This window comes from Dipteris shenzhenensis, chromosome 27 (genome assembly GCF_047967505.1).
Source record: "Dipteris shenzhenensis isolate YYH24624 ecotype China chromosome 27, Dip_SZ_1.0, whole genome shotgun sequence".
NCBI lineage: Eukaryota > Viridiplantae > Streptophyta > Polypodiopsida > Gleicheniales > Dipteridaceae > Dipteris > Dipteris shenzhenensis.
Window position 1 is genome coordinate 19,814,712 of NC_141622.1, and position 15,502 is coordinate 19,830,213.

Below are 15,502 nucleotides of genomic sequence, written 5' to 3' on the forward strand. Positions count from 1 at the left end.
ACAAGATGATCCCGCTCTCCAACTCAGCAAGATCGAACAAGGCCGGAGGGAAGATGTACGCACATACCTGGGAAAGATGAAGAGATTGATTGCCAAATGTGACCCACGGCCAGATGCAAAGTACCTCACGGCATGGTTCATAGCAGGCCTTAGAAAGAAAATCCGCAAGGAGATGAAAAAGATAAGTAGCTATGAAACATTCAGTGCTGCTCATGCGGCAGCCATTGACATCGAAGATGGCATGACAGATTCAGACACTAGCAGTGATGATGCCAGATCAAATACACGAGATAAGCGCTCGAAAAAAGGTAAATCAAAGGACACTGCCGAAACATCCAATGAAGATCGCCTCGAGGCCATGACCTTGAAATTGAAAGAAGATATGATGCAGGCCATGGATCAAAAACTCCACTTGTCTCAGCCGCCAACTCAAACATATCCACGGCGAGAAAATGTCTGGTGCCCACACTGCTTGGCAAATCATACAGCAAATGAATGCCCAGTCCTAAGAGCAAGAATCAATGCACAAGCAAATCCACCGCCGCGGTTGTGGTGCCATATCTGTGTCATCGGCGGCCATGATGAGACCAGTTGCATCTTCAACATGCGCAACAATCCGCCTCGACCACCACAATACCAAGCGGCACCCATGCCAGTATACAAGCAACCGGCACTTGCACAAGCGCCCCCAGCTCCGAGGCTAAATCCTGTTCCCGTTCGGACACAAGTCCCACAACTACTCAGGAATCCAAATCCACGACCGTATCCAAGAGCACCAAATCCAGCTCCTCCAGCAGTTCCCATACATCAATTACAAGCCGAGGAAGTAGACTCGCTATTTGAGTATGAAGCAGAGTACCCAGTGTACTATGTAGAAGGTGCAGAGGGTCTAATACCAGTCTATGCAAATCAAGTGCGACCCAACACATTTCGAGCACCAATCAAGTGTTACGGTTGTGGAGAAAATCATAGAATCGCAGAGTGCCCTCATCGCGGTAGCCCAGCTACTTTCCAACCACTTTGCAGAGATTGTGGCATAGGACATGCCTGTATGGATTGTCCCATGAAAAATAAGGTCCCAGAACAAACAGAGGTTAAGCCTGACGTCCCCATCGGCATCATTGGGGTGGACCATCAAAGTCTGGGACCGGCAAGTCTAAGGTCACAACCTATCAATGTAATTACACGCCAACAGAAAGCAGCTACGAAGGACCCTATCATTCTGATCCAACCGAAGCGACTTCTGCGAAAGAAAGCACAAGTTCCTCCACCTCCGCCAAGCAATGAGCAGCCGAGTTCATCTACATCAACTCCCGAGCCTCGAATAAAAGAAGCTCCATTCCCGAATCCAGAGGTGGAGAAGGCTCGTTTTCAGGTACTTCAGCAATGGGTCCAAAATGAACAAGCTCAATTTGAGGCTCAGAAACAAGCTCAAGACCCACTCCATGACTTGGCCCCACAAAGTATTGATACTGTACTCGAGCCTTTGTTCCAACAACAGACTCCACAACAGAATGTACCGCCACGTCAACTTGAAGGAGCTGCACTCTCTAGCATCCTGAGTTGCCCTGTGTCCATTCCCATCGGAATCCTCTTACGAAATTGTCCCAATCTCTGGGAGAGTTTCAAAGGATGGATTGAACTCGCAACTCCCCCTCCAGCTAGGAATGACATTGATGATATCCCTGTGCGGATGGGTGAGAAAGATGACATACGCAACATCACTGTGCCTTTGATCCACAAAGCATATAATGAAATCCAAGCCATAGTGGATGGTGGAGCAGGTGTCAATGTCCTATCAAAGGAGCTTTACGAAGAATGGGGTCTCCCACCAATGCAAAAGGCTAACTTCAACATACGCCTTGCCGATGATTCACGGGCTAAACCCTTGGGAATAGTGAATGGCGTGTCCACAAAGATCGCAGGAGTCCGCTTTTCCCTTCAATTCACAATCTTGGATCTCCCCAAAAAATCCTATCAAATCTTACTGGGATGTCCTTGGTTACGGGAAGCATCAGTCCTCCATGACTGGGGAACGGATAGATTGACAATCCAGAATCGAGACACTGCAGTCAGGGTGAATGTGGGGACAGGAGCTATTAAACCCATTGTTCCTAGGGCATTGGATGACACATCTTCCATGACAATTTCGAGCAAATCAGATCCCTTGCAACAGCATGCCATAGCAGGTGACTCACAAAGCAATGTCAATAACTGGATACAAACATTGGCAACCATTGACAACTGCCATTCATTAGACCCCATCTTCTCACAGATAGATGTTAACGCACTACAGGTCAATCCTCCACCGACACATGAAGAACCAATCGATCTAGAGATGCCATTCTTTATGGCTGACCTCGAATGGGATAATGAACCTGAAGAAGGTACCCATACCAATGATGATTCAGATTTTCCTTGGGATCTTGAAACAGAGGCTGCGAATGCTGAAATTGAAGATCAAATCTTTGATAATGACCTAGCCATTCTGCATGCCCTAATGGCAGTTGAGCTCCCAAAAGTTGAACCTCCACAGTTGCATAACAGCAGAAGATCCCACAAGAAAGCTGCCGGAGGACATCGCAGAAAAGCCAAGGCCGAGCACTTCAATGAATTCGAACGAGTCCAAACACGGATTGTGGAATTGTATCTTGCAAAGGCAGTCCCCTCAAAGTCAAAACCACCACCTCTTGAATGGTCCCCTGAAGGATTGGAAGGAGTATGTGCAGCACATGAACCCTTACTTGGAAACACCTTACCAGTGGAAAAGTTACCCCACAGTTCCCAACGTAAGAAGTTTCGGAAATATAAGCCACATGTGCGGATGAAGCTCGATCAAGAGACTTCAGAAAAAGAAAGGAAAGAAGAGCCTAACAAATTACTAAATGCAACTATGCCACCCAGTACTCATGACACATCTCAGGCTAGTTCAACCCCATCAGAGGCCGATCTTCGAGCAGTGCCGGAATACTTTAAGAATTATACAAGTGGAAGTGCACCAATAGCAATGCCAAGACCAATCAGAGAATCTGAAGTTCAAGAAACCGATAACTTTGGAGAAACTCCAATCTATGAGGGACCGGCAAAAACACGCACAATAAACCTCGCCCTTGAAGGGGAGGAAGAAAAGTTGGTTTTCATTGGGAAACAGCTCCGTCAAGAAGATGAAAGCAAACTCAAAGAACTCCTAATGGAATACCGTGACTGCCTAGCATGGTCATACAAAGAGATGAAAGGAATTTCACCAGAAGTGGCAGTTCACACGATCCCTATAAGGGAAGGTGCTCGCCCTAAGGTATGTGGACCTTATCGCACAAATCCTAAATATGGCACCATGGTTTATGATGAGCTGGAAAAACTCCTAGATGCCGGATTCATCTACGAGATAGAGCACACTGATTGGGTTTCACCCATTGTCATTGTGCCTAAACGCAACAAGAAGCTCAGAATATGCGTAAACTTGAAAAATGTGAATGCCGCCACAATTAGGGATCACTACCCCCTACCCTTAACAGAAACAGTGTTGGAAAAGGTGGCAGGATCCGAAATCTACAGCTTCTTGGATGGCTTCAGTGGCTATAACCAGGTACAAATTGCTCCTCAAGACCAATCAAAAACAGCATTTGCTACAGAATGGGGTATTTTTGCATATAGAGTCATGCCATTCGGCCTTTGTAATGCCCCGGCCACATTCCAGCGAGTCATGTTCACAGCTTTCAAGTCATTTTTGAATAAGTTTTTACAGGTCTTCTTGGATGATTTGTGCATCCATTCAACCAAACAGGACCACTTCAAATGTCTGGAAGAAGTACTAATCAAATGCAGGGAGTATGGCATCTCCCTAAATCCAACAAAATGCCAGTTCATGGTCACCCACGGAGTTGTTTTGGGACACATCGTCTCTCAACATGGGATTGCAACTGACATGGACAAAATCAAGATCATCATGGAATTGCCTCCTCCTACAAATTCCAAAGGTGTACAGGTCTTTATGGGACATGCCGGCTATTACAGAAGATTTATATTGCGGTATGCCATGATAGCTAGACCACTTTACAAGTTATTAGTGGAGTTCTTATGGACCGAAGAGTGCGACCAAGCCTTTGAGCTTTTAAAGTGGCGCCTAATCACAGCACCCATCCTTCTATCTCCCAATTGGGATATTGATTTTCATGTTCATACTGATGGATCCAAGTATGCAATTGGGAGTGTGCTTTGTCAACCTGGTGAACATAAGAAAGACTACCCCGTCTACTTCGCCAGTCGACAACTCAATGATGCAGAGATCAACTATACAACCACAGAAAGAGAAGCCCTAGCAATGGTGTACAGTGTAAAGAAATTTCGGCACTATCTACTCGCAAATGATTTTGTCTTCTACACCGACCATCAAGCATTGCTTTATCTTGTGAACCGTCCGTGTACCACAGGAAGAATAACCAGATGGCTCCTCTTGCTGCAAGAATTCAACTTCAAAATTGTGGTCCGCAAAGGTGCCCAACACTACATTGCCGATCACATGTCTCGAGTCAAGACAGGAGAAGAAGCCACTGGAGTAGAAGATGACTTACCAGATGCCACACTATTTCAAATAGATGCTGTTCCAGAATGGTGTGGAGATATCATTGGGTACTTGATGGCAGGAAGACCACCCCCTGACATGAAAGCAGTAGATGCTAGAAAATTGATTCTAAAGGTTGCACCATATCAACTCATTGCAGGACAACTATACAAGATGGGCAAGGACCAGATATTAAGAAGATGTGTAATGCCTCATGAGATCCTGCCAATCCTGAGTGAAGTCCATGAAGGCATTGCAGGAGGACACTTCCAAGGGGAAGCCACAGCAAGAAAAGTTCTCCTCGCAGGCTACTGGTGGCCAACACTGTGGGCAGATGCCTATGAATATGTAAAAGGCTGTGATGTATGCCAACGAACTATTAAACCACAACACAAAGACTTCAATCCCCTAACAACAATTGTTGCACAACAGCCATTTGAAAAATGGGGGATTGATTATGTGGGTCCCATACATCCAGCAGCAAAAGGAACACAGGCACGCTACATCATTGTGGCCACTGATTACTTTACAAAATGGGCTGAAGCTAAAGCAGTCAGAAAGGCAGATGCCAAAAGCACTGCCAAAAGCACAGCAAGATTCTTGTACGAACATGTGATCACCCGATTCGGATGCCCCCTTGAAATTGTGTCGGATAGAGGCACACATTTTGTCAATGAGGTAATCCAAGAACTCTTGTCTGGCTTCATGGTCATTCATAGAAAAAGCACACCCTACTACCCCCAAGGGAATGGATTAGCAGAATCCACAAACAAAATCATATGCAATATCCTCACCAAGGTAGTAGAACCGCAGCGCTCTGATTGGGCAGAGAAACTGCATGCAGCCTTATGGGCATACAGAACCACATTCAAGGTCAGTACAAGGAACACACCTTTTCAATTGGTGTACGGCCTTGAAGCCGTGGTCCCACTTGAATTTATAATACCAAGTCTGCGCATCGCAATACAAGAACGCATGGGTGATCATGAGTCCTTGAAAGAAAGGCTCTGTCAGTTGGAAAAGCATACAGAGACAAGACTAGTCGCTTATCATGCCATGACAACAGAAAAACGTCGAAGAAAGGCATGGTTTGACAGGAATCTGAAAGCTAAAGACATCAAGGAAGGCGACTTAGTCCTGTTATACAATGCCAAAGTACACAAGGGCAAATTGAAGTATCTGGGTCAAGGACCCTACCGAGTACGAAAGATGAATCCCATTGGAGCTGTGCTACTTGAAACACTCGATGGAGTCCAATTCAACACAACAATAAACGGGAGCCGACTGAAGCGCTACTACATCAACACCCATCCCCGACAAAAACGAAGATTTGGGAAACCAAGTCTTCCTTAGTTAGGATTAGATTGTATCACGAGCACTCACTTGCATATGTACGTCTTCGCACATATAGGTAGCCTCAATCGATTTTACCTAGAGCTCAGGATTGGTGAATGAGTTCTAGCTGCCCTATGAAAATCCCAGCAAAAAAAGCATATAGTTAGTCCCTACTTAGCTACTAGGTCACGTGCACTCACACGCTTTCGCTTAAACACATAGATGATTGCATGAATAATTGTACAACACACTTTCATTCCACCCTCTCAAAAGATGTATTAAAAAAAAAAAAAGAGATCTCTCTCCCACACCCACACAGAAAGGTCATACAGGCATGCCAACCAATGTAATGATCAATGGTACACTACATGTACATGGATGCAGGTTCAGAAAAGATGCCGCCACTAAAGAGGATGCGCAGAAAGAGCCCACCACCTCAACCACGAGACCCCCTCCCGAGTTCGCAGCCATCTACATCCTCTCAACCACGGAGACCACAGACGTTCGTGGTCCAAAGCGATAGCTCCGGAGAAGATTCAGTGCATGCCCAAGCAGAACAAATGCCACCCCAGTCACAGCCGGCGTGCACAACTGTTAACAAGGCCCAATCATTGGAACTTGTCTGGCCACCCACCTCGACTTATGCTCTTTCCCAGGAAGCAACATCTTACTTAGAGCAACGGGGTCTAGGCAATTTGCATGAGAACCTCAAATCCTTGGAGGATAGTCCTATCATGACCACCTACATCAAGGACTTTCTCCACTCTTACTACTCCAGCAATGCAACAGATGGCAAGTACGGTACAATCACTGTACAGCAGAGCCCACTGAACATTATCCTCGACAGTACAGTCATTCAAAGGGCTTTCTCTCTGCCAAGGCAAGGTGGCGAATACCCTAAAAGGTCTGCGGATGCAAAGTTTATTGAAGTACAGTCTCTCCTCACCAAGGGTACCCTGATCCATAGAGATGGCATCTTGCTTCGCACAATCCTTGACCCTCATCTCAAGGAAGCAGCACAATTTCTATCCACCATCCTGGGAATAAAAAACGGCAAGGAACGCTCCCTTCCACTCCGCACATTTGTTTTGCTGAGTAGGAAGCTCAAACAAGACTGGGTCCAACACTTTGTCATTTTCTTTACCAAAAAACTCGATGGTTCTTCAGGCCAGAAATGTAAAATTCCGCACTTATTGGCTATCATCATCAAAAAGGAACTACAACAAAGAGAAATGACTCTGCCCCAGTCTCCAAAGCCAATTGAGGAGTTGGACATACCCTTCTCACCAGTATGGGAGCCATCATCAACTGCTCCAGCTATCACATTGATAAGTACAGATGCCTTAACAGAAGTACCTATTTTGGAAAGCAGGATTGCAGAATTGCCTCAGGAAATGCTTCAGCTCGGTGCACAATTGCAACCACTAAGTCTCCCCCAACAGCACCCACCCGAGCTCGAGATAAGGTTGGCACCCGAACCTGAGGAACGATCAGCACCAAAGCTTGAGACCACATCGGCACTCGAACTGCCCATCGACGTCATGCCAGTCGATGAGCCTCAAGGAGAGCTCGTGCCAGATCAGCAGTATGACTATTGTCCACAAGGGAGTGAAATGCCATTGGAACAACCTCCCCCAAGTACTACAGAACCCTCGGGATGGCTACATGGGCACCACTTGTATCAGCAATATCGCCAGACCTCATCACCATCTGTCATTCTCCAGCATCAAGCTAGCCAAATGATTCAAATGTCCGAACTCTTCACTAGCTTGGCTAATTGTGTAACAACTTTGTGTAACAACTTTGTGTTACATCTTCTACATGAAGAGAGAGAATGTGTTACGACTTTGTGACACAACTTTGTGTTACAACTTTGTGATACGACTTTGTGTTACATGCAGAGAGGGAAGCTCTCCAACTTGTATAAATACCCCATAATGGAATGAAGCCCACACTCTTGGGGCATTGTGTTGAGTCTACATTGGTATTCCAAGCATTTGTCTCAAGTGTCCATGCTTCCTTGCACTGCACGTCTAAAAGCATGTCCTAACCTTGCAACCCTTCTCCCCTCTCCTCCAACCCTGCAACCCATCCTCTCCCTCTCCTCCTCCCTTCTCCCCCCTCCTCCTCCTCCTCCTCCTCCCTCCTCCTCCCTCCTCCTCCTCCTCCTCCTCCTCCCTCCTCCTCCTCCTCCTCTCTCCTCCCTCTCCCTCCTCTACTTCCCTCCTCCTCCTTCCTCCTCTCTCTCTTACTTCACCCATGCTCTTACACCTTCTTCCTCTCCCACTCCTATGCTTTCCTAAACCCTTAAACTCAATGATCTACGAGGGAGACGAGTTCTCCACCATGTATTTTACTCTGAACCTTGGATCCTCCTCCTAACCCTGAACTCCTTCTAAACCTTGGAACCTCCTTCTGAACCCTGGAACTCTTTCTAACCCTGAACTCTTTCTAAACCCTGGAACCTCCTTCTGAACCCTTAAACTCCTCCTAAACCCTACAACCCCCAATGAAGGCGAAAGCCTTCATTACCCCAACAACAATGGTTTACGTGCCTTTTACACATGCTTGCATTATGTTTACTCACCACACTTAAGCCTACGTCTCTCACCGGAACACGACTCGAGGTCCTAAGCTACACATATACTACAACGACAATCCCAATATATCTGTAGGTGACAAAAAGCCTCGGAACACTGCAACATAGAGAACCCAGCTCTTCCTACGGAAGCAGTAGGAAAGAGCCAACACACTTGTTACTTGCAAACATGAAAATATGATTTAGAACCCTAGGTGTACTAATTTCTAGTATACAACTAGAGATACAACTAGAGAAAAAGAGTTGAGACAACACCTCACTATTCAATTACCCTTTTTCTTTGGATTGATGGTTGCTATGAATGGAAAGGACTGTAGGTATAAGAAGGCTTCAATGATATAATTAAATGATTACTAGTACAACTAAAACCTACGTGCTTTCCCATAAACTAAAATTAGGTAATCTAAGTAGACTTCACATGTTAGAAAATAGAGGTAAGGCAATGGCAATATTTTTAGCAGCAATGGGAGCAATCGAAGGGGTCAAGAAACAAAATCTTCATCGATTATGGTTGGGGCCCTAGGTAGAAAGTGCTAAGCATTCTCCTTTCAAAATCCTCATTGATTATGGTTGGGGCCATGGATAGGAAGTGTTAAGCATTCTCATGTCTACAATCATCTTCCTCCCGAGGCTTGTTTAGAATCATCTTCCTCATAGGAATCGGAATCATCTTATTTTTACAATGAAAAGGAATCACCTTCTTTTTATGGTAGATATCCTAGAGGCATGCTTTGAATTGTGAGCTTTCATTAACCCACATGTTAGAGTCTTAGCTGTTCATCTTGAAAAAATCTAATGGTCTAAATTGTGCTTTATCTTTTACAGTGGATTGCTTTTTTTATTTCTAGGTGTGAATTACTTGATGAAATATTTCAAGGACTTGGAGATAGGTGGATAATGAAACAACATTGATGGAAGAGTGGGGTTGGACAGCTACCACATACGAAGAGATTAGAAAGGGCAGATTAGAGCAACTATCATAAAAAATGTGATCTTTTATAAATTTATAGAGGCACAAGCTCCTGCTTCCTCTCATGATGCTGATGAGCATGATCTCATTCCTTTAAAGCTGAGAGTAGCTCATCAAAGCTATTAGGCAGTAGTTGGTGGGAGAGAAGATCAAGCGGATTGTAACTCACATCTCATGCTCATTAGTCTTGCCTTGGTGTCTCTCTCATTGAACTTGAGAGCCGTTGATGAACTCACAGCATCTCATCAAAGCTTATTGTTACTTCCTCCTTCCTTTTTCCTCCTACCTTTGCCCAATCCATCCACAAAAAACATTTCCCTGCCTTGTTCATCTTCGGTGATTCCCTCGTCAATGTTGGCAAGAATGACTACATTCTCTCTATTGCCAAGGCCAAACAGCTTCCCTTCAGAATTGAATTCCCTCAAGGTCCTACTGGGTGGTTCACCAATCACAAGACTATCCTTTGTGTCACTGGTAACATCCTTCTTCATAAGTACTTAATACCGCTTGTAATCTTACAAAAACTTTTGTTTGGCTAGCCAGATCCTTTGAGATTGCAAGTGTCTCACTCGTAGCTTCTTTTGGATTGCAGTTGGACTAATCGACCTCCCATATCCACCGCCTTACTTGCCTCCAACAACTAAAGGAGAGGCTTTACTTCAAGGCATGAGAACTATGCTTTAGGAGCTATTGGCTATCTTCGGAGTAGGAGATTCAACTCCGTAAGATGCCTTGCCTCTCGATTTTTCCCAAGTAAACTTTTTGCTTTAGATGGAAAAAAATAAGGGCAAAGTTGATGAGTACAATCTTTTCTCTCAAGGCTCCACTGCTAACAAAATGGTGGTTCAATAGTTCATGACCCCACTGAAAACATTTACCGCCGTTGATTGGGTATGGGGTTAGCTTGGCAATCACTTTTAACTTTATTTTGGGCTTCTAATATAGCCATCCATTAGTAGATGGGGTAGAACTGGTCCTTGGTGTGTCATCCTCACTACTACTAATCCATCAGATGGTTTTGTGTTCGGCGCACTAAGGAGGCCTTCAATTCTTCTTGAAGATAATTGATTTCTCATATATTAACTTCTAGCTGATGAGGGAAAAGTTTCGAGATGGAATCATCCTCAAAGAAATGTCTAGATGGATTACGATACTCCTTTGTGCTTTTTCTAAGCCATGGAAGAGAATATGCTTGAAGATAATTGACTTCTCATATAATAACTTCTAGCTCATGAGGGAAAAGATTCGAGATGGCATCATCCTCAACGAAATGTCTAGATGGATTACGATACTCCTTTGTGCTTTTTCTAAGCCATGGAAGAGAATATGCTTGAGGACAGATGATATATATTCACACACCCAAAAAAAATAAAATTTGATTATATATATATATATATATATATATAATGTATTTGTTGAGCTTCAATTCCCAAAAGGCAAAAATGATTTTTGGACATCACTAAGTCAATAATAAAGCACTGCCCTTGATATTTGTAACGAGGATTGGGTCCTAAATGACCTTGTGTTGTGACTCATGTCCCTATTTTTACTCTTTTTTTTCTTTTTAAATTTTTTATAAAATGGTAGGAATCGAGTTCAATTTCAAATTGGTAGTTATGTGTTCCATGATGAAAATGGGTATGTGAAGTATAAGGAGTGATGAATGAATGAATGCGTGCCAAAAGGACGCACAAGGGAAGTGATGATGAGCAAATGTAGTTATTTAAATTTCTTTAAAAAAACTAGTCGAGTATATTCAAAAGGGTGGGTCACTCCCTGAATAAGGACCCTTTACAAAAACTGGCCAAGAAAGTGGGGCATACAGCCCTAGGCCCACACAAGTATGTTTATTTTTTAGTGTAGCACTGCATTTCCAATATCATAGAGATAAGAGCTTATCAGCTCATCCTTTCTTACCATTATTGCTGCCATATCTCCCAAGTTGTACAAAACCAACATCAGAATGGATTACTCCCTTGAGCCAACAGGATGCCTTTGTGAGAAGACCACTACATTCCTTACATTCCACACTGCCATACACACAACTACTCTAATAAAGGCCCAACAAACCACCTTCCAAGTCCCCTGGGAAGGTACCCTTCCACTTAGACTTGATGCTAAACCTCACCATTATACCTAGCCTCCTGATTGCTCATTCTATCTTGTACCATGATCTTTTGACTACTGTGCATGACCACAATAAATGCCTTATATCCTCCCAAGCAACCACACATAAAGGACAAACTGGGTTAACATTGGCCCATTTGGCAAGTCTTCTCCTAACAGGCAGAACCAAATGCATTATCTTCCACATCAGATTCCCAATTATGCATCCTTTCCATGTGTCATTAAATATGTCATGCCACCATTTGAGCCCCTTCTTAATTTCCACTTTGCATCCAACCCCCAACCAGCCTGGGGGTACGTCAAGCATAGCTTTATATTATCACTTTTACTAAAAAATTTTGAAGAACTTCCTTCCTAAGGCACCACTAACTAATCTTCCATTTGTTGGATATTATGGTGTTGGTTGGCCAACCTTCCTGCACCCTGTTTAAGACTGCATTCAACAGATAAACCTCAATAGCATTCAAGAAAATTTCATATTTGATCACATGGGTTGATTTCCAATCAGCTCTCTGACAATCTCATATATCTATCCATCTACGAATACCTTTCCTATGCATACCTCTTGTCCTTGCTAGATCCATAGAGGCTAACAACATTTGTCTATTTTTAATAGCTAACCCCACCAAATGGCTTTTCCTAGACTTCCATCCCCGCTGAGGCCCAGCTTTCCTTTCCATTTCAACTTAAGACAACATTTTTTCCATGCAAATATCAGGCCAGAGACCAGATCAGAACCTGATTTTTAGAGAGAACTTTGAGAATATTTTTTCATACCAAGTGAGACCCCAACCTTATTCCCTTTGCTTTGCTCAACAAACCATTTAACCATCTAAACCCAAGGGGCCTTACTATCCAACAACTTAGGCATTCATTTACCAAGTCATGCATTATTCCATGCTTCCATGTAAGGAATCCCCAGGCCACCCTTTGATTTGGGTAGTTTCATCAGGCCCCAGGAGACATAATGCAACTTCTTTCTACCCTCCTCTTTTGCCTATAGAAATGCTCTGAATAGTTTCTCAATCTTTGCCTAACGAGATCTCTTAAAATTCCGAATAGTAGCTAGGTATGTAATTGAAGCAGAGAGGACGTGTTGAATAACTAGCAATTGGGCATTTCACCCTAGTAGCATGCCATTCCATTGTTTTAGCTTTTCTTTGACCCAGAGAAACCTTTGCCTTAAAGAAATCCCAATCCCCAGCACCTAGATATCTCACAACCTTTCCTTTGCCAACCCATTGCAGATGCATATTATCCAACCAACCTGAAACTACACCGAATTTAGTCTTTAAGGCAAATGTTATGCTCTAGCTGCTTATTAATCCTATATCTTCACAAAAGTTTTGAAATATACTCAGTAGGTGATTCACACTATCTTCATCTTCTTGAGAAACCACCAAACTATCATCTACAAATAATTGAAAGCCAAATTGCTCACCAGAAGGTAATTGAACTCCTTTCACTTGCCTTCATACATAGCCAACTTTATTTTTGCCATTAGAGGAACAGTGCAGATGGAGAACATTAGAGGAACATTAGAGGAGTAGTAGGGGGGCTAGGGGGCACCCTTGCCTAACCGACCTTTTAAGTGCATAATTGCCTACTACTCACCCATTAAGGCATAGGATGGCCTTATCATTTTCAAAGAGGGTAGCCAACATTTTAACAAACCGTGCACCAAAACCCAAGTGATAAAACACTTGAAGGATGAAATCCCACTGAACACGATCGTATGCCTTATCAAGATCGATACCCAGGAAGAGACAACTTTGAATAGTTGCCAAATATATCTCTAGATTTAACAAAACCCATTCGCTCTTTGTCCACTACTACAAAATAGGTCTCTCTTATCCTCAAGGCAAGTGCCTTTGCGATGATCTTGTAAGAAGTGTTCAATATGATTATAGGGCGCCAATCCCCAACTCCCAACCTCACTTGTCTTTTGGGAACAAGCTTCACAAGCCCTGCATTGACATCTTCTGAGAGAGCACCCGTCCTTACTGCATCATTAGCCATATCCACCAGCTCTATCTTTAGGAGATCCCAAAAATGAATGTAGAATTCCATAAACCCATCCGGCCCTGGTGATTTCTCTTTACCCATACTCCCCAACCGAGAAGGAGCTGCCAAGCAAATTCCTTTGTCCATTCGAAATCTTATTTGTGCACCGTGAGAGCATGGAAAGACTGCCTGCCGAAAATCTAGTTCAAATTTGGGTTTGTTTTTTTTCTAGATGTGCATTCATGTCTCTCTCCTCTTCCATTTCTCTCTCTCTCTCTCTCTCTCTCTCTCACACACACACACACACACACACACACGCTGTATGCCTCGCCACGTAGTACGGCCACGACGTGTTGTGAGGGCAGGCCATGTGATTGCAAATGCAACTTGTGACAATCATCTTCGTGCGTGAGTGCCTCGTTAGAATCAATCACACAAGCTCTTGGAGGGGGAGGGTGAGAGGAAGGGAAAATATGTTGGTGGCCATGAAGGGGCACCCGGGGTGTGGGAAGTCCACCATAGCGAGGGGGTTGGGCAGAGCTCTGAAGTGGCCGGTGCTTGACAAAGACGACATTCGTGATTGTTCATTGGAGCTGCAGACTGCCCTGCCCCCAGCAATTGCTTCGTCCCTCCTCAACTCCTTCTCTTACCAAGCCCTCTGGCGCCTCGCTCACACCCAGCTCCAACTCGGCCTCAGCATCATCGTCGATTGCCCTCTCTCTCGCCCTTCCCTTTTCCTTTCCGCTTCCTCCCTCTCCCGCCTCTTCTCCACCCGCCTCCTTGTCATTGAATGCGTCTCCCTCGACCCTCGCGAGTGGCAGCGTCGATTGGAAGCCCGCGCCTCAGACACGGCCGTTGTTGCCCCCCCCGTCGCCGTTGACGAATTGGGCACCTTCGGAAGGGACGAGCACGCAGCTTGCCAAGTGGGCACGTCGGGAATGCAAGGGGGTGCAGATGGCGACGTGGGCACCTTGGAAAAAGATAGCTTGACGGCGAATGAACGAGATTCGGTCAGAGAAATTACCGCGAAAGGCTGGCACAAGCCTGGACGCTGGGAAGACCTGCAGGCGCTTGTCGCGAGCTACAAGGGTTGTTTTGATTACTGCTCTGCCTCTGCTAAGAAGCTTGTGGTGGACACGACGTCGCTGGGCCATGATGATGCTATTTCTGAAGTGTTGAAGTGGATCCAAGGTGTGACCGATGCGACTCCCGCAGTGTGCTATTTGCCTTGATCGAATCGTTGGATTTGCATAACAAAATGAGATATAGGTCTAACATCTTGCTCCACTTCTATCCTCTCCTGGCCTTGGCATATTCTTGGGTCATTGCACTTCCTCTAAATTATGTTCGAATATTAGAAATCATGTGTTAAGGCGACTGCGTCTACTGTAAAGTGATGAAGCTCATCAAAGTCCTTCGCTGTGTCCTCCCATGGTGCTTCAGGAACTGTGAAGGTTGTAACAATCCTTGCGGCATTGATCTATCATATTTTGCCTTTCGATAAATCTGACATTGATGAATCCATAGACATCCTTTTAAATTCGAGGCCAATAAAAATGACGTTCGAACTGAGCCAGAGTGGGAGACGTACCTCTATGACCAGCAAAGGGTGGATTATGACATTCAGCCTGTACCTTCTCTCTCATATTTCTTGTTACACATATATGACATCACGCAAATAATAATCTTTATGTCCATTTTCTTGGCTACAACCATCAGAATTCAGGATTATCTTTACATGTGCCCTTCATGGCAGCTAGCTTCCCATAATGAGCTGCAGAAATTGTATGCATTTGTGGCCTTCAAGACAAGGCATCTGCAAATACATTTTCTTTGTGGGTTGTATCTAAGTCTGAAAATTCAACGCAAGGAAATGCCCATCACATGTGCTAAAGGCTGAGTAAGA

At 44.4% G+C, this 15,502-nt stretch overlaps 1 protein-coding gene across 1 annotated transcript; it reads left to right on the forward strand.

Annotated features, from left to right (window-relative positions):
* Positions 1-13,951: 13,951 nt before the first annotated feature.
* Positions 13,952-15,292, forward strand: LOC147883998 (uncharacterized). The gene has a single exon (XM_087398985.1). It carries the CDS (start codon positions 13,977-13,979, stop codon positions 14,826-14,828), a length of 852 nt encoding a protein of 283 aa, XP_087255111.1. The 5' UTR covers positions 13,952-13,976; the 3' UTR covers positions 14,829-15,292.
* Positions 15,293-15,502: the final 210 nt, after the last annotated feature.

Bases quoted from the DNA above. Each gene is read 5' to 3' on its own strand.
- LOC147883998 (XM_087398985.1), top strand. From the start codon at position 13,977: ATGCAACTTGTGACAATCATCTTCGTGCGTGAGTGCCTCGTTAGAATC.